Source organism: Rhinoderma darwinii, chromosome 7 (genome assembly GCF_050947455.1).
Source record: "Rhinoderma darwinii isolate aRhiDar2 chromosome 7, aRhiDar2.hap1, whole genome shotgun sequence".
NCBI classification, from domain to species: Eukaryota; Metazoa; Chordata; class Amphibia; order Anura; family Rhinodermatidae; genus Rhinoderma; species Rhinoderma darwinii.
This window is the reverse complement of record NC_134693.1, coordinates 21,871,253-21,895,984: the sequence shown is the minus strand read 5'-3', so window position 1 is coordinate 21,895,984 and position 24,732 is coordinate 21,871,253. Positions and strand designations below refer to the sequence as shown.

Sequence of the window (24,732 nt, the reverse complement as noted above, 5' to 3'; positions counted from 1 at the left end):
AGAAAACTTCTTGTGCCTGTAAAGTGTACAAAGCCTGGTTGACTTCTACTCTGCATTACTTGAGTGCAGTTGTTGTACTTGAGTTAGTCCAGTTTACACAAGGGTACAATTCTCAGCTTCTTAGACCAGTCACACTATGGCCATTTATTATCGCGAAAAATTTGTAAATAATGGAAGACCATCATTTCCTTCTGGAAATAACAGACATTCCATTGGCTTCAATGAGAATCTGTGTTAGGAGCTCCATTAAATGCTTGGATTATTTTTAGCTGAAAGTCAGAGCTTTAAGCCCGGCGCTCTGTGATCTTACTGCAGGGTTAGAAGGTGTTGATAATTGATAGTTTGGGATTTAGAGTCTGAGACACTGGAGCTTAGTCATTCTTAGACTTTCAGTAAAATACTTGTGTTTCTGTGTTTTCAGGGTCCTCCAGGTCCTCCCGGTTTACCAGGTCCCCCAGGGAAAAGAGGTCCAAGGGTGAGTAACTGGCATATCACGTTTCACATCTGTTTTTTTAATTTACAACCTGATAATAGATTGCATTAGTTTATCCTTGGTTAACAAGTGTGTCTTAGAAATATTTTGTAAAGAAGAGTTTTTAAACACTGGAATGTATGACTTGACGGCCGGAAATTGTAAGTGCTGCTGTGTGAACTGGTTCATATAGATAGTACAAAGCTTTTGAAATAGAAATAGTGGGACTATTTTAGCAGGATTGCATTAATTTCGGCTTTATTTTACATTCATTTTGAACGTATTAACCTTTTATTCCAGGAAATGCTTCTAATACAATTTATTCTATATGTAGGCATATGCACAATACAGAAATAGTGGGGCACCTTGTCCTTGTGTTTGCACCCTTGCCCGATTTTCTTTAAGACCGGCACCACTCTGGAGGCTTTGTAGTATTGACTGTGGTCCTAAGACAACAGCAGAATAGGAAATAGCTTAAAGGGTCACTATTATTTAACTTTTTTTCTCTAACTTTGAGACCATTATTGCAAGATGTATTATTCTATATTATAGCAACAAATTTTTACACTGAAAACAGTCCTGTTTCTGTTTATACGGACTTCTTCCACTAGTCTGCTGTGTGTTCCAGCCAAAGTGATCCCCTCCCATACATCAGCAATTCCCACTGCCCTCGTCTTGCGAGTGACGTCATCATTAGAGGCATCGGGTATAGGTGGTCTTATCTACGCACCAAAAAAGCCTCTATCTGTATCCACACAAAAAATATTGATCTATAGAAAACATTGAGAACTAATAAGTCCCGTGTTCGCTATGACGGCGATCTGTCAGTGTGGGCACGCTCTCGATTCCAACCGCAATGTTTTGTGGGAATTGAGGGCAGCGGCTCCTGTACGCACTGTACTGGCAGACGCTGCAGCGTTCTCACACCCCTCAGCCAGGCAGCAGTGTCAATTATGAACAGTCATGGTGGCAAGTGGACAAGCGGAAAAGGACCGAAAACCAGGGGTGGATTATAAGCGACGCTGAGCCGGAAGCAGATGGCTCTGGTTACATTATAGTGGCCATGCTGCAGTACTGCAGCTCTGCTCCTATTCACTTGAATAGGAGCTGTACTGCAGCACGGCCGCTATACGGGGCCCGGAGCCATCTGCTTCCGGCACCGACCACTGCATAGTTGCTGGTGCCCGGAGGCAGCCGGAACAGCTGATCGGTGTGCGGTTCGGGTGTCAGACCCCCCCCCCCCCCCCCGATCATATACTGATGACCTATACTGTAGATAGGTCATCAGTATGAAAAACCTCCTCCTGCCTGGCCAAACCGTTTAATATAATCCGTCGGCAGAAATACACCAAATATATTAATGTGTACACCTCTTAATATATTTGACGCATCTTTGGCTGTCCGTGTGACAAAAATGAAAATCTACGCTTGCAATGCACAGGTGTAGATTTGTGCCATAGCTGATGCCAGTTTCTGTTGTAAATAATGATAAATCTGTTGTTCCGGCAGAGGCCCCACCCCCTTTGACTAAATCCTACACCTTTTTCTCACCACTTTTGTAAAGTGAGGAGAACAGTAGAAAAAAAAATTGCAACTTTTAGCACAACTATAGTGACTGTTTACAACTTTTTTTACACCAGAAAACTTGCGTAAACCTTTTTTTTATATTCCCCCATTGTCTGTCAGGTTGGATATTTGTAGTGAATCTGAAGTCGTCTGCTGTCTGTGGTGAATACGGCCGATTGTTTGTAACATTGAAGTTTAGTCCTGAAGAAGAGTTTACATAATTTTAAAATGCTTATTAATGGCAGAAATACGCAACACAAAAATTATTTAACAATGTGGTTTTATTACACAAATTTCCTAAGGTTAGCATGGTATTTATGATAGGTGCATTGTTAAAGTTTATCTCCCTTCCTTCTTATTTTTGCTGAACCCCTGGGTGCCATCATTGTCAGAGCATGTGCCCACCAGACAATCCCCTGGTACTCTGGTGGGCCAGATCGACCATGGACCCAACAGGTCTCTAAATATCTGGCCAACATTTATCTAATATCTATGGTCAGCTTAAGAAACGGCAGAAAATAATTTGTCGGAAGAGGACAATTTCAGGGATTTATACGGAATCCGAATTACGGTGGTGTTCTCCCCTAGAAGAATTCCTGAACTAAAGGGTTTCGGGTAATTCCAGTATCAGAGGCGTCGGTCCGAGCTTGAGGACCACCACCGACGGTGTGTTTTGACACATCACTTCGGACTTCCTCTTTAAATAGTTTAACCATACTCTGCAGACCTATGCGGATTATGTATTTTTTTTGTACAGTGGCCCACATTGGAGCTCACAATCTAATTTTATCTTTGTCACCATACCTATAGTAACATACAAGCAAGGGTCAATTTGACCTCGTTTAGAGTTACAACAATGGCCTCCGTATACGGGGGGAGAAAATTATATATACTTATGCTCTCTAAGTGTTTGCACAAATCTTTTGCTCCTCTTTTCTTCCTCCTTTTTTAGGCTTTTTTTATGGATACACCCATTTACTGTCTCCCAAAGTGTCTGGCAGATCCTAAATATAAAGTATTTTATTCCACCCTGTCTTTTATGTGTAGTCTAGATATAATTGTGGCTTTGCATAGTGAGTTATGTTTTATTATAACTTGTGCCCGGAAGCCTAGCTGGCTGTTTATGATTGGTGTGTGATGAAGTGTGCATCTTTACTATAATTTTAACTATTCAGTTTTTATATTTTGGGAATGGTTCGATTTTCTAGTTGGTTATTTTGTAAACTTGGCCAAAAGACTTGAGTCATTATTCACCTCGACCTTAGTTCAATATGTTAGATGTAAAAGTAGAGCATGATGCATTAAAAAAAAAAAAAGAAAACCATTTTTTGGGCTGGACTGTAAACCCCAGAGTGACTCAATAGATTTCAACATTTCAGCAGTAAATAGAAAATCAACTACAGGACTTATACATCCAAAAACATACAAATTATTAGTAGAGGAGTAATGGATTTTTTTACATTTTGTCTTGAAGGGGTTTCCCGTCTTTAAAAAAAAAGCAACTGGCAGCTGCGAATGCGATAACATAATCTGGGAATTTACCTATGCTAGATGGAATTTTAAAGGGTGTTTCATATCTAAGACATTTATGGCATATCCACAAGATATGGGACCCGCACCTATCTCCAGAATGGGTGTCACCGGACCCCTGTCGCGCATCCATGAGGAGATTGAATAGAGAAGTGACTGCACATGTGCATGGCTCTCCATTGATTCCTATAGGACTTCCGGAAACAGCTGAAACCACAATTCCATAACTCCTATAGGAATCGATGGATAGAGCCGCACACATGTGGAGCGATCTCTCCATTCATTCTCTGACTGGATCCAGCAGGACGGGGTTCGGGTGACCACAGTTGGGACTTGCATCTATCAGACATTTTTTGGAATATCCTGTCGATATACCCTCAATGTCTAAGGTGGGTTTAACCCTTTAGTAGAACGAGTACGGTACTTCGTCTTTAACCTGTTAGTGACCGTCCATATAGATGTAGCCGTATTTACCTTGACTTTTAACGCATAAAATAAACAGTGGCTAGATCCCTTATCTTGACTATTTCAAGGACTTTTCAATGGCTTTTGTTGTGTGATATCATGCTGCAGCAAGTTATCAGAGTCAAGTTAAAGATGGCTACATCCGTAGGTGTTTATACGGCGGCCACTAACGGGCTTTATCCCAATGCAGTAGCCTATTTACGGCGCTGCAGCGGAATAAATAATCACCGCCGGAAGTAGTTAAAGCTCCCTGCTCTCAGCTACTGGAGGTAGCTGAGGGCTGGGAGCAGACCTCCTCGAGCAGGCGGGATTCATATCAGTATCTATCCTGCACGTTTAACCCCTCAGATGTGACGCGCAATAGCATGCGCCGCATCTGAGTGGTTTTGGAGGGAAGGGGTACCCTCTCTCACCCCACCGGCACTCTGCAATGCGATGGCAGGGTGCCCGTGTTTCTATGGCAGCCGGGGGCCTAATAAAGGCCCCCAGGTCTGCCTCTAGTTAATGCCTGCTAGGCCATGCCAGAGCCATAGCCTAACAATTTTACACTGACAGGCAATAATACACTGCAATGCAGCAGTGTATTATAAAAAGCCATCAGATGATCGCATAGTGAAGTCCCCTAGTGGGACTAATAAAAAAGTTTAAAAAAAAACCTTAATAAAGTTTATAATAAATAAATAAAAATCCAAAGTAAAAAAAATTAAAAGCCCACTTTTTCCTCTAAGGGTCAGTTCACACAGAATTTTTTGACACGTTTTTTGACGTGGAAACTGCACCTGAAAACGTGCCAAAAAATGGCCGAAAATGCCTCCCATTGATTTCAAATGCGGAAAAACTGTCTCGTGGGAAAAATAAGTGACATGCCCTATCTTCGGGCGTTTACGTCTCTGACCTCCCATTGAGAAGATCAATGGGAGGCAGAGAAAGCATATTTCGCTGCATTTTTGCCAATCGGCGCTCAATGGCCGCCTGCAAAAACCTCTGTGTGAACATACCCTTACAAAATGCTTTATTATAAACAAAATGAAAAATAAATAAAAAGGTTACAGATATTTGGTATTGCTGCGGAATTACTGTTTTCTGTGCATCCTGCCTTAAAAAAAAAATGGGCTAAAAAGTGATCAAAAATTTGCATGTACTCCAAAAAAGTTGTCTCGCAAAAAAATTAAAAAAAGCCCTCATACAGCTGCATTTTTGGAAAAATATAAAAGTTATGGCTCTTCAAATATGGAGACACAAAAACAAATAATTTTGAAAAAAAAGTGTTGTTACTGTGTAAAAGTAGTAAAATTTAGCATCGTTGCAATCGTAACAACCCACTGAATAAAGTTATTGTTATTTATACCACACGGTAAACGGCGTAAATTTAGGAAGCAAAAAAGAGTAGCGAAATTACTGGGGGTTTTTTCTTCCCCCCCCCCCCCCCCAAAAAAAAAGTTAATAAAAGTTAATTAATAAACTCTATGTACCCCAAAATGGTGCTATTAAAATATACAACATGTCCCACAAAAAACAAGACCTTATACAGCTATATCGACGCAAAAGTAATAAAAAAGTTATAGCTCTTTGAATGAGACTGATGGAAAAACGTAAAAAATAGCTTGGTCATTAAGGTCTAAAATAGGCTGGTCACTAAGGGGTTAACCCTAATGACTACTTCTCCACTACTTGTTATGATACTTTTCCACCCATCCATACAGTATTAAGACTGTTACGTGACTCTGATCAGGTGACATTACTGAGACATAAGGCTTTTGATGCCTCTCTAAGATTAGTAATTGAGAACTTATGATTATTGTTTCTGACTACAAAATGGCAGAAACACTTTCTTTAGTTGATAGGTCTATTTAAAGTATCCCTCAATGGCCAGATGGGATATTGGAAAAAGACAAGGTCCCATTATAAATGACAAATGCTTAACTCTGCAGCAGGTGTTCGCCAGATCCAGTTGCGATTAATAGTTTTGCAATTGAACAGATTGAATTGGTTTTGTTTCAGCATTGAAAGTTGTTTTTTTTTGTCCAAGTTTGTATTTTGGGTTATTTAAGGAGACCATACCATTCAAGTACAGCCAACTGTCTGTCTGAGATCACAAAGCATTTACATGTGCGCCACTGACAAGCAGGGAATGCAAGTCATCCTCTTCTCCAGTTCCCTGACTTTGAAAAGTGTTCTGCCAAACCTAGCTACAGGGCAGAAGGAAGCCGGGCCGTGTTTAGATTTGTTGTGCAATTATGGTGCAAAATGCTTAGGGCAACACACTCACCGCTATGGTGTCTGTATAATCCCTCTTATCAGTGTTTTCTTTTTGAATGAAAGTGTCAAATGTAAGCAAAAAATTCTGAAAAATATTTATTTATTATATGTTGCATATTGACCCGATCGTAATTGGTCATGGGCGTCCCGCTTTTTGTATCCCGTGTCAGACTGGGGTGCTTTGCTCCTACGTCCTACCAGAGGAAATGACTCGGAGAGCCTACCACCCAGCGTTCAGTACATGTTAACGTCCACTTTCAATTACATTGTAATCTTTGTTGTTATCATTGCACACGCAGGATCATCAATGCGATCTAATAGGTTATTTGTATATCAGCCCGTAAGAAATAGTCCCTATATGATTGACCACCTTGGCTGGACCTTTGGGGCCCATTATCGTGTCAGAACCTGGTCCCTTTGGAAGATTTTCGGGTACTCAGGAAGGCCAGTGCAATCGTGCCAACAATAAGCAGTTATTCGCAAGGAAATAATTTGTGTGATTTAAATGAACGATACAGTAGCCCTGCAGAGTTATTTTTCTGATCGATCTCTCTTCCAATTGAAACATTATTTTAGGTAACTGCTGGGTGTTCCCTGGTAATTCTTTGATTATCCCCTGATATAATCATTAGTGTGAGTCCAAACCAGATCTTCACTTTAAGGCCTTGTTCACACGGCAGAATTGTTGCAGCACAATCCCCCACGGATTCCGGTCGCAAAATTCCTCCTCCCATTAATTTGAATGGGAGTCGGACGCTTCTTTTTCCCGCTAGCTGATTTTTTCAGCTAGCGGGAAAAAGAAGCGTCCTGCTCGATCTTCGGGAGGATTCCGCCTGAACCTCCCATTGAAGTCAATGGGATGACGAATCCTCTTTCTGACATCAGGAATAATTCCACGGTGGATTTTGCGGGAAGGACCCGCCACGCAAAATACGCCGTGTGAACAGAGCCTAAGGGTACGACCACATTTGGTCGCTTTGTCGTGATTTGGTTGCTTTGATGTTTTTAAAGGCTAGACGTTATGTCAATATTTTTAAAGGGTTCTCTAGGACTTCTTAGGATACGCTATCAATGTCTGAATGGTGAGGGTCCAACCTACAGGAATCCCACTGATGAGCACAATGAATGTGTCCTTCATTGTTTACACAGCCATAGCTGCTCGTCCGTATGGGCACCTGTGCCTGGTACTGCAGCTCGTCCTATTCAACAGAGAGCATGGGAGTTCCACGACCCCTTCATTGTGCTGATCGGTGGGGACCAGGAGGTCGGACCTCCATCTATTAAACATTGGTAGCCTATCCTAAGTATAGGCCATCACAGAACCCCATTTAATTGATACCAAGTCAATTGGCCTCGGCCATCAGTATATTAATTTTTTTCCCATTTCCAATCAGTTTGAAAACATTTTGGAAAATGTGTGTCCTCCGAGGGGCTGTGGTGTATGAAATCTTGCGCATAGATGGCAAGCGGCCTAGTTGGTTTAATGGTTACATGTGGTTGGAACATCTATTCGCATAACTAAACCCGCTGCTACTTTCATGTGTTGCTGACAGACCTTGGTGGAATAGATCCATAGGATTATATGTGTTATTAAGGCAAGTGGGTGGTCCGCTTCTTTAAACGAATTATATCCTTATACGACAAGTAATGGTTATTATACTAAGCATGGAAAAAACTGCTTTGGATTATATGTGGTTTTCAATGTGTCTGTGAATATGCCAATTATGCTAATTGTGTTGGCAAAGAGAAGGGATTACCTCACTTTAATGTTTTCAAAAAGCAGACGATAAAAAAAACAGAAAAGAAAAGCAGTAGGCATTGAGACTGTATTACAATAAAAAACGGTATTAAGCTGGCCATGACATAACTAAAGAAAAGGGGTTTTCCCATCAGAGACACTTATGACATATCCACAGGATATCCAAAGATCGGTGCTGTGCTATTTGATATATACTATTTTCTGACATTCACATTAGGTCTCTTTGAGCGATGAATCCTGCTGCGATATGGTGAGCTTGATCTCCTCCTTAGGATTTTTTAATGCCTCACATATATATGTTTGATACAATATCTATTATTTTGGTGCTGTCATTTACAATGGACTAGATATTTACACCTGTTATATAATCGTTGTTTAATCAATGTATATGAGAAACACTGTGATTGGTTTGATTGCACCATGTGCTGTTTTACACCTGTGTATTTAAGATGATGTTTTTAGACACTTTGTTAGGCTTGAGAAAGACCCTTCATATAACACCGGTCGAAACGTTGCTTTTGCTATTCTGATGCATTGATAATAAACTTCACCTTTTTGCTGCTACTTCTGGAGATGTGTGCTGCTGTCCATACTTTTTCATTTTTTGGCATATCCACAGGATATGTCATAAATGTCAGCAGGTCCCACCTCTAAAAACAACAATATACTTTTTAAAGAGGCTCTGTCACCAGATTTTGCAACCCCTATCTGCTATTGCAGCAGATCGGCGCTGCAATGTAGATTACAGTAACGTTTTTATTTTTAAAAAACGAGCATTTTTGGCCAAGTTATGACCATTTTTGTATTTATGCAAATGAGGCTTGCAAAAGTACAACTGGGCGTGTTTACAGTAAAAGTACAACTGGGCGTGTATTATGTGCGTACATCAGGGCGTGTTTACTACTTTTACTAGCTGGGCGTTCTGACGAGAAGTATCATCCACTTCTCTTCACAACGCCCAGCTTCTGGCAGATCACGCTGTGACGTCACTTCCCCAGGTCCTGCATCGTGTCAGACGAGCGAGGACACATCGGCACCAGAGGCTACAGTTGATTCTGCAGCAGCATCAGCGTTTGCAGGTAAGTAGCTACATCGACTTACCTGCAAACGCCGATGCTGCTGTAGAATCAACTGTAGCCTCTGGTGCCGATGTGTCCTCGCTCGTCCGACACGATGCAGGACCTGTGAGTGACGACACAGCGTGATCTCTCGAGAACACGGCTGTGTCTGCACTGCCAGAAGCTGGGCGTTGTGAAGAGAAGTGGATGATACTTCTCGTCAGAACGCCCAGCTAGTAAAAGAAGTAAAAACGCCCCGATGTACCCACATAATACATGCCCAGTTGGACTTTTACTTTTAAACACGCCCAGTTGTACTTTTGCAAACCTCATTTGCATAAATACAAAAATGGTCATAACTTGGCCAAAAATGCTCGTTTTTTAAAAATAAAAACGTTACTGTAATCTACATTGCAGCGCCTATCTGCTGCAATAGCAGATAGGGGTTGCAAAATCTGGTGACAGAGCCTCTTTAAATGTTCTCATCCTTATCTCTGCTGTTCTGGTTTTATAATCTTGATGCATCAATCTGTCTTCCATATCGATGTCACGTGACTGCAGCTGCCAATCCATGCCAGGTGATCGATCACTTTTGTGATCACGTGACATGACGTCATTATGGTTGACACGTCATTTCTTCAAAATCATAACGCCCAAAGCAGAAGGGATCTATGGGGGATGTCTTTTGGGGAACAGATAGTTTTTTCTTTAAAATTCCTATTATCAAATTTTGAAGTTATTTTTGAGTGGGAAGGGTTTTAGGGGTTTTTCCAATTGTTGGAAAACCCATTTGACAACCCAACCTAACCCAATCCAATACTCGTTATCTCTATGGTTCTAAAATATTTAATTTGTTCTTTGGGTCAGAGAACTTGTTTTATATTTGTCATGGTCATTACTCGTAAACGTAAGATTAAAGCTTTAAATCATGTGAGGAAATAATCTATATTATATACATTATCTATATTATATACACTACCGGTCCAAAGTCTTAGAACACCTCAATTTTTCCAGTTATATTTTTACATTAACACCGTTGTAGTACAGCAAATATGGTGAAATGGTTTCAAAAGTAAGTTATAAACATAAAAATCTAGGACTGCTGCTCTGTAGCACAGAAAGCAAATTATGCTTTGAAATTGGATGCAAACTATTCCTACAGGTGTCTCAACTTTTGGAGATTACTTTCAAACCCTCTGATTCTATATAACCAGTGTTGGAACAGACTGCATTACAACACCCTGTAGGGCAGGACTTGGACAGTTTAGCTCTTCAGGACAGATTACATTGATATCATAATGGCAAGAAAAAGGCAATTAACAAAAGAAGACAGACAATGATAACCCTCAGGCTGGGTTCACACGAGCATGTTACGTCCGTAATGGACGGAACGTATTTCGGTCGCAAGTCTCGGACCGAACACACTGCAGGAAGCTCGGCTCCTAGCATCATAGTTATGTACGACACTAGGAGTCCCTGCCTCGCTGCAGGACAACTGTCCCGTACTGTCACCATGTTTTCAGTACGGGACAGCAGTTCCACAGTGAGGCAGGGACTCCTAGTATCGTACATAACTATGATGCTAGGAGCCAGGCTCCCTGCAGTGTGTTCGGTCCGGGACTTGCAGCCGAAATACGTTCCTTCCATTACGGACGTAACATGGTCGTGTGAACCCAGCCTTAGAAGTGTCCTAGAGAGAAATTGCCAAGAAAGACAAGGTGGCAGTCAGTACAGTTTTCTATACCATCAGAAGGCACTTGGAAACTGGTGGAAACTCTGACAGGAAGAGGTCTAGCAGACCAAAGGCCACTACAAAATCAGGTGACAAGTTTTTGAGAGTCAACAGTTTGCATGTTCTGCACTTCACAGCACAAAATCTTCAAGCCCAGCTTAATGCAGCAAAGATTAAACTAGTTTCCATTTCAACTGTGAAGAAAAGACTTTTATCTGCAGGTTTGACAGGTCGTGTAGCAATGAGAAAGCCACTGCTAAGATTGCAAAATAAAATAAAGAAAGACTTGCCTACGCCAAGCAGCACCTCGAGTGGACTACTGAAGTGTGGAAGAAGGTCTTATGGACTGATGAATCAAAATTTTGACATCTGTGGTACATCACGCAGGGTTTGTGTATGTCGTCGAGTACCTAAATGGATGCTCCCCCAGTGTGTGACACCAAGTGTCAAACATGGAGGAGAAAGCGTGATGGTCTGGGGCTCTTTTGCTGGATCCAGAGTTGGCAACTTGCACAGGGTTACTGGCACACTGGACAAAAAGGGCTACCACAGCATTTTGATGTGCCATGCTATACCCCCTGTATATGCCTACTTGGTCAGGGGTTCATATTACAGCAAGACAATGATCCAAAACAGGGGTCTCAAATTCGGCAGGGTAAGTGGGCCGCATATAGAAAAAATGGGAAGTTGATACAATACAAATTTGATACAATACAAAATTATTGTTAATAAATTACTTATTTGAACTACTATAACACTACATTACTATAATAATAATACTACATTAATATAAAATTAATACTACATTACTATAATAATATCGCTAGGTTTAAAATTTGAGATATTTCTCCACGTGCTTATTTCAACAATCCAGTTTTCCAGTTTAAGTGTCGCTAAATGCAATCCAGTGGCTCAGTTGGCAGCGTTTGGCAGACACACATGTCAAGATTGGGCAGCCCCTTTTTAGATAGTGCCACTCTGCCCTCTGTGGATGCTGCCGCAGTGCCCTCTGTGGATGCTGCCGCAGTGCCCTCTGTGGATGCTGCCGCAGTGCCCTCTGTGGATGCTGCCGCAGTGCCCTCTGTGGATGCTGCCGCAGTGCCCTCTGTGGATGCTGCCGCAGTGCACTCTGTGGATGCTGCCGCAGGGCCCTCTGTGGATGCTGCCGCAGGGCCCTCTGTGGATGCTGCCGCAGTGCCCTCTGTGGATGCTGCCGCAGTGCCCTCTGTGGATGCTGCCACAGTGATGTCAGGGGCTTGCCCAGAGCTGGAGTCCCGGAGCAGAGCCACTTCTAGCACTCTGCCTGGGATTCCAGCTCTGCTCCTGACATCACTGTCCATATATGGACAGAGATGTCCGGGGCAACCCCAGAGCTGGAGTCCTGGGCAGAGCGTTAGTTGGCTCTTCCTGGGACTCCAGCTGTGGTCCTGACATCACTGGGACTCCTGCTCTGGGGAATTCCACAGAGTCCCAGAGCAGAGCCTGTACTAGCGCTCTGCTCGGGACTCCTCTTTGGGGAAGACCCTGACACACTGTCCATATATGGACAGCGATGTCAGGGAATTCCACAGAGTCCCGGAGCATAGCCGATACTAGTGCTCTGCATGGGACTCCGGCTCTGGGGAAGCCCCAGACATCGCTGTTCATATGTGGACAGCGATGTCAGGGAATTCCAGAGTCTAGTGGCTCTGTGTCCCGCGGGCCGCAGATGACAGCCCCAGGGGCCGCGTGATTGAGACCCCTGATCCAAAACATACTTTTTGGTTATGTCAGAACTACCTAAGAAGACAAGAAGAAGCCGGTAGGCTTCAAACAATTGTATGGCCTACACAGTCTCCAGACTTAAACCCCATTGAGCTTGTTTGGGATGAATTGGACAGAAGAATGGAAGCAAAGCAACCTACAAGTGTAGCACATTCTGCAAAAATGTTGGTAACTTCTGCAACAATGTTGGGAAGAAATTTCTGAACAATATCTAAATGCAATAGTAGAAAGAATGCCTCCTCTAGTAACCGCTTTAAACAATCGGTGTAAGGCCTAGTTCAGACAGAGTTTTTTGCAGGCGGAAAAATCTTCAGGCAGATTTAGACCTGCCGTGTTTTTTTGCTGCATATTTCGGCCATGGCCATTGAGTGCCGCGGGCAAAAACCGCAGCGAAAAACACTTTCTCTGCCTCCCATTGATGTTAATGGGAGGTCAGAGACTGAAACGCCTGAAGAGTAGGACATGATGCTTTTGTTTTTTTCTCGTGAGAAATTAATAGAAGACGATTTTGGATGTTTTTTGGCGCGGTTTCTGATGCGGTTTCCATGTCAAAAACAGCGCCAAAAAACTCTTTGTGAACTCCCCCTTAAGCTGTTATATCAGCAAAGAGTCAAAAATCTAGATTTAATTTGTTGAAACAAAGTTAATCTATTATTTTTATTCATCTTAAAGAGAACCTTTCACCTGCCCATACATGTGCAGCTGAGTGCAACATGTTATGGGCCGGGCTGTTTAAATTTTTTTCCTATCCTCCGTTATTTAGATATCGGTGCCGTTATATTTGGCACCCGATATTTAAATAACCCCCTGAACTGTCAATGGGGCGTGTAATTGGCAAGGGGGCGTGTAACATCGCTGTGACACTGTCCAATCCGCTACGGACAATGCCACAGCAGGAGCTGGAGAGAGGAGAGAGTGTGCGCGTGCACGCGCAGCTCGGAGCTGTACGAGAATGCGCACGCGCAGCTCGGAGCTGTGCGAGCAATCTCTTCTGCTCTCGGCAGACAAGGATGACAAGACTGCCTGCCGAGAGCTCAAGCGTGAATGAGAGCATGCGCCCGCAGCTCCGATGCTTCTGCCAAAGATACTCCCGCCGCCATGTAAAAGAAGAAGAATTCACATTCTTCTCCTCTTCTGTTCCGTGGTGGCAGCGGAGCTGCGCGCACACGCTCTCGCTCTCCTCTCTCCAGCTCTTGCTGTGACACTGTCCGTTGCTGATTGGACAATGTCACAGCGATGTTACACGCCCCCTTGCCAATTACACGCCCATTGACCGTTCGGGAGGTTATTCAAATATCCGACGCCAAATAGAACGGCACCGATATCTAAATAACGGAGAAAGATAGGGAAATTTTTTTATAGTGAGACCGAGTTTGTACAGCCCTGCCTATTACATGCTGCACTCAGCTGCACATGTATGGGGAGGTGAAAGGTTCTCTTTAACTTGTTTATTTCTTCTATGCTTTCATTTCAAAGTACATTTGAGACATTAAACTGTAAATATCACTAAAAACTGGAAAAATTGATATGTTCCAAAAATTTTGACTGTTTTTGGAAATTATAGTAGAGTTGATTAAGCTCTGGTTAGTGCAAAGGTCATAACGTCTTCACCTGTACTTTTGATCTTCTTAAAAGTTATGTTTTTGTATTTCTGTGGTCACAGGGTTGCAGTCTTTTGGCTCAGTAGTTATATTTGTTCAGTAGGCCTTAACCACACAAACCATTAAAAGCTATGGACACCTTTTTGAGGGCATTTTTATTTTATTTTTAATAAATAGCTTAGTCAGTGTGATTTAGTGTAACTGTAAATAGTTTTTATTAAAAATTCCTTTTACTTTTGGACATAGAGCTGTTCTGTTTCTCTATACAGAGCAGCTGAATCGCTCGTTTTGCACTGAATCCGTCAGATCTGCGGACCTGATGGCTTTAGTGTCGGAGTTCCTGCGTGTCTTTGATCCACCTGTAATCGATCAAATTTAAGTTATGATCTTAGATGTGATCGTTTACAGGTGGATCCAGTGTGTCAGAGACACGCAGGACTCGCCGACACTGAACACATCAGGTCATAGTGACATGTCATAGTGACATGTCAGAAGTTTTGATTGGTGGGGGTCCGAGCACTGAGACCCCTATAATCGCTAAAACAAAAAAGCAGAAGTGCTCTTGTGAGCGCTCTGCCGCTTCGTTTCTGTTCGGGTTTTTATGGAAATGAATGTATCAGAGTATGATCTCAATAGAAAGTTTATGAGCCCGTACTCCGATACATCGGCTTTCCGTAAAAGCCAAACAGAAACGAAACGGCTGAGCGCTCACACGAGCACTTCCGCCACTTCGTTTTAGCGATTGGTGGGGATCACAGTGCTCGTACCCCCACCAATCAAATCTTCTGACATGTCTATCAAGACACATGTTTATAAGACACGTTTATCAAGTTCAACCATGAATATATTCACCGTAGTACAATTGCCTTAAAGCCCTACGGACCTGGGTTCGAATCTGACCAAGGACAACATTGGCATGGAGTTTGTATGTTCTCCCCGTGTTTTCGTGGGTTGCCTCTGGGTTCTCCAGTTTCTTCCCACCTTCAAAAAACATACAAATAAATAAAATGGCTTTCTAGGAATTTGGCCATGGTGTGTGTGCCTGAGAAAGGAAAATTAGATTGTGAGCTCCATTGGGGATAGGGATTAATGCACTGAGATATATGTTGGTTATATAGAGCATCTTGAGCCAGCAAGGAATGCTCAAAGATTTCAGCTCTGAATTCCTACAGAATTGTGAATTCATCCCTGACTTTTATTACAGGTTGTAACTCAGGATGTATATACAAAGTTCCTCAACTTGTTTTTTTCTAGATTTATTTAATATGTAGACTATAAAATAGTGCTCAAAGGGTAATATCAAGAATATTAATATTCCTGCACAATTTTAATTTAACTTGTTGATTTTGTTTTCTAGGGAATGGTTGGACCCCATGGCAATCCTGGATTACCTGGCCCACCTGGTCCAAAAGTAAGTTAATAAACTTTTTGTGTAGATGAAGAACAGGTTGGAGAGGTACAAAATGATGATTTAAGACCTGTTTTGCTTCTAAATTATAACTTCAAGTAGCTTGAATGCTAGAGGGGAGTTTTTTGCATATACAGTAAAGAAAAAAACAAAATTAGAACTGAGTCAGAAAGCAGAGAAGAGTCCAACAATATGTCAATATATTTTCTCTAATACACTGCCAAGTTAAAGGTAATGAGATCAGTGAACGACTTTCCGCCCCCGAGCTTTGATTTTTTGGAAGAGGCTCATCTTATTTCAGTACTTGTATATCCATCCAGCATTCAGTTGTTTGCTTTGTATCATATTATTACACGTTATTACTATCTAAGAGCTTCTAAGAACTTCTCATAAAGTTAGGGTGTCTTCACATGGGCAAATTGCAGGCATATTTCGAAGTGTAAAACGCCTCAAAATACACTTGCAATACGCCTAGAAGCAGCTCCTATTGAATTCAATAGGAAATACATTGTGTAGTTCAGACGAGGCATATTTTTACGCCCCTGAATTTAAATAAACATACCTCGTAAAAAGGAGTGGCATGAGGCATTGCTTAAACTGATTTTCCATTCCCACTACAAAAATCGTTTTTAAAATACACCTCAAAATCTGCTTCAAAATGCGCTTGCAAACACCAAAAACACAATGAAAATAAGCTCCAAATACATCTGGATCCAGCAGCTGTTTTCTCTCAAAATTGGCCTCATATGTTTTCTGCCTCAAACATGTGCCATGTGAACATACACTTATTCTTAGGCCATATTCACACACTGGTTTTTATAGTTTTTGTTCTGCCTTTTTTACAGTGCAGAAAAGCCGTGATGACCACATTATTTTGCTTTGGAAAACCATAATTTTGCCATTTTTATATTTCTTTTTATAAACTCCAACGTGTCCTATGTACTGTTTTTTTTTTGTTGCATTTTTTCCCCCCTTGGATATCAGTTGGAAAGATATACAGGGCAAAAAATATAAAATTACGATTACAGATGTAGTTGGGGGTCTTGTTTTATAATAGAGCATATGGACAAAGGTTATATATGCCACAGTTAGGCCCCGTGCACACGACCGTAAAAATTATCCGTAATACGGTCTGCAATTACGGACCCATCCACTTCTGTTGGCCGCGGACACCTTTCCGTGTCGCTTCGGGCCGTGTTCCCATACTTTCTATGGGAGGACGGGCTGAGAATGCGGGCTGCGGACGTGATTACGGGCACGGCCGCGTGCATGAGACCTTACAGAGGAAAACAGACGTGATCATGTGACAACTAAGCTTTGCTGGGGGTTTTTCCACCCAATAGCTTGGTCATAGCTCTTTTGAATACATTGCTCTTATTTGAGAGCTCTGTATGTAACGATTGAGGAGCCAAAACCGGGGGTGGATTTATTCCCATCAAAAAGTGATGGATATGCCATTACTTTCTAATCCGTGTGGGTCCGAACGCTCCCCTCCCCCCCCCACTGATCCTGTTTTTTTCCTGCACCACGGCACTGTACTGCAGTTCCCTACACAGATAGTGGCCAGGAGTGCCGCTCTACAGAGAAGAAATTTGAAGGGATCATTTGGAAAGTGAAGGCATGTCCCAGCCAAATGCCGACAGTCCGGAAGCCCTCATACAAATTAGATTGTCAGACAATCCAGCAATAATCCGCCGGTTTATCTGATATTTATCTAATGGGTATGGGCGGCATTGGGTTCACATTCTTTGCTATTGGAGGAACAGAGGGAGATGATCTTTGCAGCCACTTTCCTCTCAGGCTATTAGATCAGTGTTTTGGACCACTTCCATTAACACCAAATTCCCATAACGGGATATTTAAAAAAAAAAAAAAAAAAAAATGGGTTTCATATCCCAGACTACCCCTTTAATAAATTGATACCTAGAGCGTGATTGATGTTGCATTTGAGAAATAATTTTCTGTAAGTGAAAAAAATAAAGGGTTTGTCCAGGATTGGAAAACTTGGTTGCCTTCTTCCAGAAACAGCACCAGACCGATCCAAAGGTTGTGTGTGGTATTGCAGCTTGGCTTCATTGAAGTAAATGGGGCTGAGCTGCAAATCCACACACAACCTGTGGACAGGTGAGGCACCGTTTTTGAAATACAGCAGTCAAGTTTTTCTAATCCTGGATAACCCCTTTAAATAGCTAGACATGGAAAAATAACAACAAATTGGGCCTCATGTATCAGTGGGAGAATGGATGGCATAAGAAATACAAAATAGTATTGAAGGTTTAAGAGGATCTGTCACTAGTTTAATAATGCCCAATCTCCTAGCTAATCTAAGGGTATGTGCAAACGCAAAATACGTATGAAAATACGGAGCTGTTTTCAGGCGAAAACAGCTCCTGAATTTTTCAGACGTTTTTGCAAGTACTCGCGTTTTTCGCGGCATCCATTACGGACATAATTGGAGCTGTTTTTCAATGGAGTCAATGAAAAACGGCTCCAAAAACGTCCAAAGAAGTAATATGCACTTCTTTGACGCGGGCGTCTTTTTACGCGCAGTCTTTTGACAGCGATGCGTAAAATTACACCTTGTGGGAACAGAACATCGTAAAACCCATTGCAAGCAATGCGCAGATGTTTGCAGGCGTAATGGAGATGTCTTTTAAGGCCTAATTCGAGGCGTAAAACGCCAGAATTGCATCTGAAAATAGGCAGTGTGAACATACCCTCATACCCGCTGTCACACTGATAATACTAGTAAAAATTATGTCCCAAAATTTTTATTATTATGAAAGTTATGTTATCTAAATATGCAAATGAGCCTATACTAGACAAGTGGGTGTCAACACCAGTGATTCTCCTGAGGTGGAGCCTCATCACAGCCTCTGACTCCGTCCTATCAGCATGATGCTGCTCCACACAGTGTTAGAGACTGAGGCTGGAGGGAAGGGGATCACTTCAGATAGCCATAGCTCGGGCTGTGGACCACCTAGAACAGAGATTCTAATCTTTCATATGACCACCGTTCTAGCTGTGAAAAACACAGTCGGGAATAGAAGCTGTATACTATATGATCACACTGTGTTGCTGGGCAGGGAAGGAGGAGTAGCTGCATGCTGATTAGACCGTGTCATCCAGAAAACATTACCCCGCCCAGAGTGAAAAGAAAGTCACCTCCTATTTGATATCAGAGCCACATTGGCATATTTAGAAAAATGCTCATAACTTTGCAAATAATAAGTGTTATGACAACAAATCACACTGCAGTTATCAGCATCATAGCGCCTATTGGATTAGTTAGGAGATAGGGAATTAATAAACTGGTGACAGATCCATTCAAGGGTCAATTCACACAGAGTTTTCTTGGTACTGATTTTGAGGCAGAAACCACATCACAATCCGCGCCAAGAAGGCCTCAAATTGCCCCCTATTGATTTCATTAGGAGGCAGAGGCATTTTTTTTTTTTTATCCCTGCCGGGCTTCTGGCCGCATACCGTGAAAAAGGGGCAAGCACTTTCTTCCGCCTCTGACTTCTCATTGAAATCAATGGGAGGCAGAAAAAACCTGTGGCTTTTTTTTGCGGCTGTTTTTGCCCACGGTTTTTGCATAAGCTTTAACGGCTAAAAACAAACGGGCAAAAAAACACGAAAAAAAGTGTCAAACAACGCTGGCACTTCAAAATCTGCCTCAAAATTCATGAAGGAATTTTGAGGCAGATTTTTTTCTGCCTGTCAAAAAACTCTGTGTGAAGAAAATAAGATTGATCATTCATGTGCAGGAATGACATTCATTTCATAGAGGAACGATTCATATGACATCAGGTAAAGCTTGTCGTCAGCCTAGTTAATGACTGATAAAGGTTCAAATAACAGAATAACATATGAAATAGTATTTTGTGAAGAATACTTACAAGAAGAAGAGATCTATGATGCCCACAGGAGGTAATGAATACTAAACCGTGTCAGACATGGGGAAACTATTGATAAATTCTAGTGTCACGTAAGGGAAAACTGATGGATTCCATGTGAAGGGATCTCTGATAAACGCTGCCGTGAGGGAACTACATAATGTTAGACATATGGAAGTAATGAGGAATTGTGACTCATACATATGGGAGCTCAGGTGATGAGAACTGCACCACTATCCCGCAAAAAAATAATAATATATGCTGCAAAAACCCGTGTTTTTATTAGTTGATCCTTTTACATTGTAGACATAAGAAATAAACGGGAAATAGGGAAGGTGGGTGTGACAAAAAACGGCCTAAAGCGGAAGATGTCTTCCCGCTCTTCCCTTTATAAATACAGAAGAGGAAGGGGGGTAAGAATGCCCTTGCCTACCTCAAAAAGCCCAGATAAAAAAAAAACGTGAGGCTGCTATAGGCCGCAGGCATATATGGAAGATTATAAGACTTCCCCTAGCCGTCTAGCAGCTACATTAACCCTCTACATGCCTCCCAGTCTCAGGCCCAGTGGCTAAACGCCTGTGGGCCTACAAACACCAGCTAGGGGGGCTGCGCATAGAAGAGACCGCGACTACTGAATACCAGCTGGGGGGGGGGCTACACATTGAAGAGACCATGGCTACTAAACACCAGCTGGGGGGTGCACAAAGGAGAGACTGTGGCTACTGACCACCAGCTTAGGGGTGGTGCACATAGACAAGACCATTGGTACTGAACACCAGCTAGGGGGGCAGTGCACATAGAAGAGGATGTTGCTACTGAACACCGGCTAGGAGGGGCGGTGCGCATAGAAGAGGATGTTGCTACTGAACACCGGCTAGGAGGGGCGGTGCGCATAGAAGAGACTGTGGCTACTGAACACCAGCTGGGGGGGGCAGTGCACAAAGGAGAAACTGCAGCTACTGAACACCAACTAGGTGGAACTACACACGAGAGACTGCGGCTGCTGAAAACAAGCTTAGGGGTGCTGCTACTTAACATAATATTTGGGGGGTGAACATAGACGAGACCACTGATGCTGAACACAAGCTTGGGGGTGTACACATATGAGAGCTGCAAACTTTTGCGAACATTTTCTTTTAGAGAACGGTTTCTGTCTTTGCGGCGCTGATTAACAGGAGAGTGCGGAGCCTCATCATGCACTTGGCGATTCTGAACACCAGGAGAGAGAGAGCATTTGTTCCGCAACAACAAACACAATAAAGCACTAAACTCTCACCTGATGATCAGCGGCGCCAAACACACAATGAAGCGCTGCTCCCTCTTGCTGTTTTGAGCGCTGCCAGCAAACTATGCCCCAAGTGCCGGCTGTGGCGCCAGTGCCATAGGTTGCTGACCCCTGCCATAAGCCTTCATTATTGAAAGCGTTAACTAAACCCATGTATGTCATAATGATTGTGCGAGCACCGTGATTGACAGCCGGACTCCTGCTTGTAACGGCAACCTCCTGGCGGTTAACCCTTTAGATGCCGCTGTCAATAGCAACCAAGGCTTTTAAAGAGCTTGACAGAAGAAGGCGGCTCCCTCTGTTTGCCCATCGGTGCCCCATGACACTATCGCAGGGTGGCAATGGGTTACCATGGCAATGGGGGAGCCTAAAAAAGGACCCCAGCTCTTGCACAGCTATGTGCCTATCCTAGCCTAATTGGTTGCTTGTCAATTATACACGGACAGGCATTAATACTTTTGGAATTTATGTAAGCATTACACAAGCCATGAATAAAACTATCGCAGCTTAGTAAGACAAAAGAAAAGTGAAGTAAAGTTGAGTAAAAAATAAATAAAACAAAATATAGAGCCCTTTTTTCATAAAAATATTTTATTGTTTGAAAATAGTATATAATAATAAAAATAATACATGTAGGGCGCCGCCACAATCGTAACAGCCTGAAATAAAATAGTCCCCCCAAAAAACGTTTATAAAAGTTTTTGAATAAATATGTACACACCAAAATGTTACCAATCAAAACTAAAAATCATGCAGCAAAAAAACAAGTAATCGTACAGTCACAGTACATGTAAAAAAAAAAAAAAAAAAGTTACGGCGCAAATATTACATTTTTATAAAGCCTGCTTTTGTTGTGCATAAAAAAACTACATTTATTATCGCCGTATTCGTACCTGCCCGGAGAATAAAGTTTAGCATGTTATTTATACCGCACAGTAAGGCCTCGTTTACACGAGCGTGATATACGTCCGTGCGACGCGCATGCTTTTCACGCGGGTCGCACGGACCTATACAAGTCTATGGGGCAATGCAGACAGTCCGTGAGTTTTGCGCAGCGTGAGTCCGCTGCGTAAATCTCACGACATGTTCTATATTTCGCCGTTTTTCGCGCAGCACGCACCCATTGAAGTCAAAGGGTGCGTGAAAACCACGCAAGTCACACGGAAGCACTTCCGTGCGAACAGCGTGATTCGTGCAACAGCTGTCAAACTCTGAATGTAAACAGAAAAGCACCACGTGCTTTTCTGTTTACAAACATCCAAACGGAGTGTCATAATGATGGCGGCTGCGCGAAAATCACGCAGCCGCGCATCATATGGTGATGGTTTTTTGCATGCGCAAAACGCACACGCTCGTGTAAATGAGGCCTAAAAGTGTAAACAAAAAAAACCCACAATGACGGAATTACTTTTTTATTTTTTTCCCATTGCCCTGAAAAAAAAGTTCATAAAAGTTAAATAATAAATTATATATACCCCGAAATGGTGTCAATAAAAACTACAACTCAATCTGCAAAAAATGTCTGTTATATACGGCTATTTTGTTATACATACTTCATTAAAAAAAAAAGTACAAAATGTCCTGTGTGAACCCGACCCTAGTTTTTCCTAAAACCCATAGCAAAAAAAAAACTGAGAAAAAAACCACACTGTTTCTTGGAGAGAAAAATTTGGCAATGTGATGTTGTGTATATTAACATTAATTTCTCATGTGAGGAATGATGAATGACGTGTGGAAGTGGAACTTGATTGATAAATAATGTCTTACGGAACGTTTTCTAGAGTGAGGAATAACTGATGAATTGCGTGTGAGGGAATGACGGATGAATAGCGGCCTCCGTGATGGAGGCTCTGATAAGCAGGATTGCCCCCTCATTGCGTTCTGGAGAAAAAACACATCAGTTTGTAAGAAATAAGTCACAATCCGATCTGGAAACAGACAGTGACTTTGTTGTGGTTTATTAGACATATGTCTTCATTTCATTCACTGAAGCTGAGCCAGTCATAGTAAAAAGCTTTGAAGTGAAGTAATTGTGTTGTCTGGGTTTTGGAGAGCAGTGTGTCGCATGTGCTTGTAATCATACGCTGAGCATGTGTTATACAGCCATAACAAAGCTCCGCGTTTAAAGATCCCATATACAAAAAAGATAAAAATTATAGAACCTAACATAAAATGTTTCCGATGTGAAGTGCAACAGCTGGATGTGGTTTTCGAATAGTCGCCTATATAATAGGATTAAACTCTTCGCTCATCCTATAATACCGGTTCTTAATCAAACACATAACCTATAGTGGGAAGCAAGTGTCTCTCCATCCGGCCTGGGCAGGGCTTACCTTTATTTTTACTATTGTTTGCATGTTAGCTGTAAAGTCGTATGGGAGTCTAAGGCCCGGTTCTCACTGAGTTTTTTTGCAGGCGGAAAAATTCGCCTGGAATTTTGAGGCAGATTTTGACCTGCCTGAACTCTCTTTGCCGCATTCTTTGCTGTGTTTTTCAGCCACGGCCATCGAGCGCCGTTGGCAAAAAACACCTCGAAAACCAATTTCTCTGTCTCCCATTGATTTCAATTGGAGGTCAGAGACAGAAATGCCTGAAGAAAGGGCATGACTCTCTTCTTTTTAACGCAAGCGTTTTTTTTACGTTTGTAGGAAAAAGACGCTTCCACTTCCCATTGCAATCAATAGGAGGCGTTTTCGAGACTTTTTTTGGCGCAGTTTCCAAGTCAAAAACAGTGCCAAAAAATTGTGTGAACATACCCTAAGGTTGCCAAAAACCACATCCTGTCTCATTGGTAGCTCAGGTATCTCCCCTACTATCCCACACGCTTTACACTGCAGATTTGCTCGCAGTGAAGATTATATAGCGACTCCCATTACAAGCAACTACATTGAGAATTTCCTTTATAAGCCAGAGCAGATATTCCCTTCAAATGTGACTCTTAGGGTATGTTCATATTTTCGGAAAGATCGGAAGCAGAACGCCTCCAAACATCTGCCCATTGATTTCATTGGTTCAGATGGGGCGTTTTTTTTACGCGGCCGGTTTGAAAAACGGGTGCGTAAAAAACGGCTTTGAAGAACAAGTGCATGTCACTTTTTGAGCCGTTTTTGGAGCCGTTTTTCATTGGCCCTATAGAAAAACGGCTCCAAAAACGGCCATAAAAAACGTCTGAAAATCAAGAGCTGTTTTCCCTTGAATACAGCTCTGTATTTTCAGACGTTTTTTGCTAAGGGTGTGAACATTGCCTTACTTTGGAGGGCATACTCTACATGGATGCCCCTTAGACAGGCCCTATTTACATCACTTTTTGCCCTACGTTTAGCGTGTAATTCAGGAGAGCTCGAGGGTGGCCAATAGAGTGTGCTTTAGGCCTCCATCAGGCTGGTATATGTCAGTATACCTTTTTTTTGTTTGTTATTGAATAGCGTAGTAGAATACACTGTTCTATACAAAAAGGATCCTGCAAAAAATATATATACCGCACAGTGTATGTGTTTTTAACAGTCTATGGGTGACGTGATCCACTGTTAAAGGTATACATAATGAGCTTTTTAATAGCTTTTCATCACATATACGTAAAATGGATGCCATAGTAGCCTATGGGTTACAGATGCCTAACAGTGGCATCTATTACCCGTAGGCTATTATTGCATTCATTTATCGTATAGGCCATGGGAGTTCATGACGTATACATTAAACTAATCCCCTTATAGTCTTTAAGTATAGGAGGCCACAGTTAGGCATCCGTCACAGCCTACGTTTAGCGTATATGTCAGGAGCTCAACGGAAACGTAGGCCTAAAAAAAGGTAATGTGAACACGGCTGATAGCAGAAGTGTAGACTGCTTATGTGATGTGCTCTGAGGAACATTTAGATGTCTTTTTGTGCTCTCGTTCCAAATAGTAGCTTGTAATTTGGGATGATTGTACATACA

At 42.2% G+C, this 24,732-nt stretch overlaps 1 protein-coding gene across 2 annotated transcripts in view; it reads left to right on the top strand.

The window, feature by feature from the left end:
- COL24A1 (collagen type XXIV alpha 1 chain) overlaps positions 1–24,732 on the top strand; it is a 227,094-nt gene that overhangs the window by 44,652 nt on the left and 157,710 nt on the right. For both annotated transcript variants that reach the window (XM_075832949.1, XM_075832950.1), the window contains exons 4-5: positions 422–475; positions 15,564–15,617. In XM_075832949.1, coding sequence (XP_075689064.1) covers positions 422–475; positions 15,564–15,617 — 108 coding nt within the window. The remainder of the gene's footprint in view (positions 1–421; positions 476–15,563; positions 15,618–24,732) is intronic.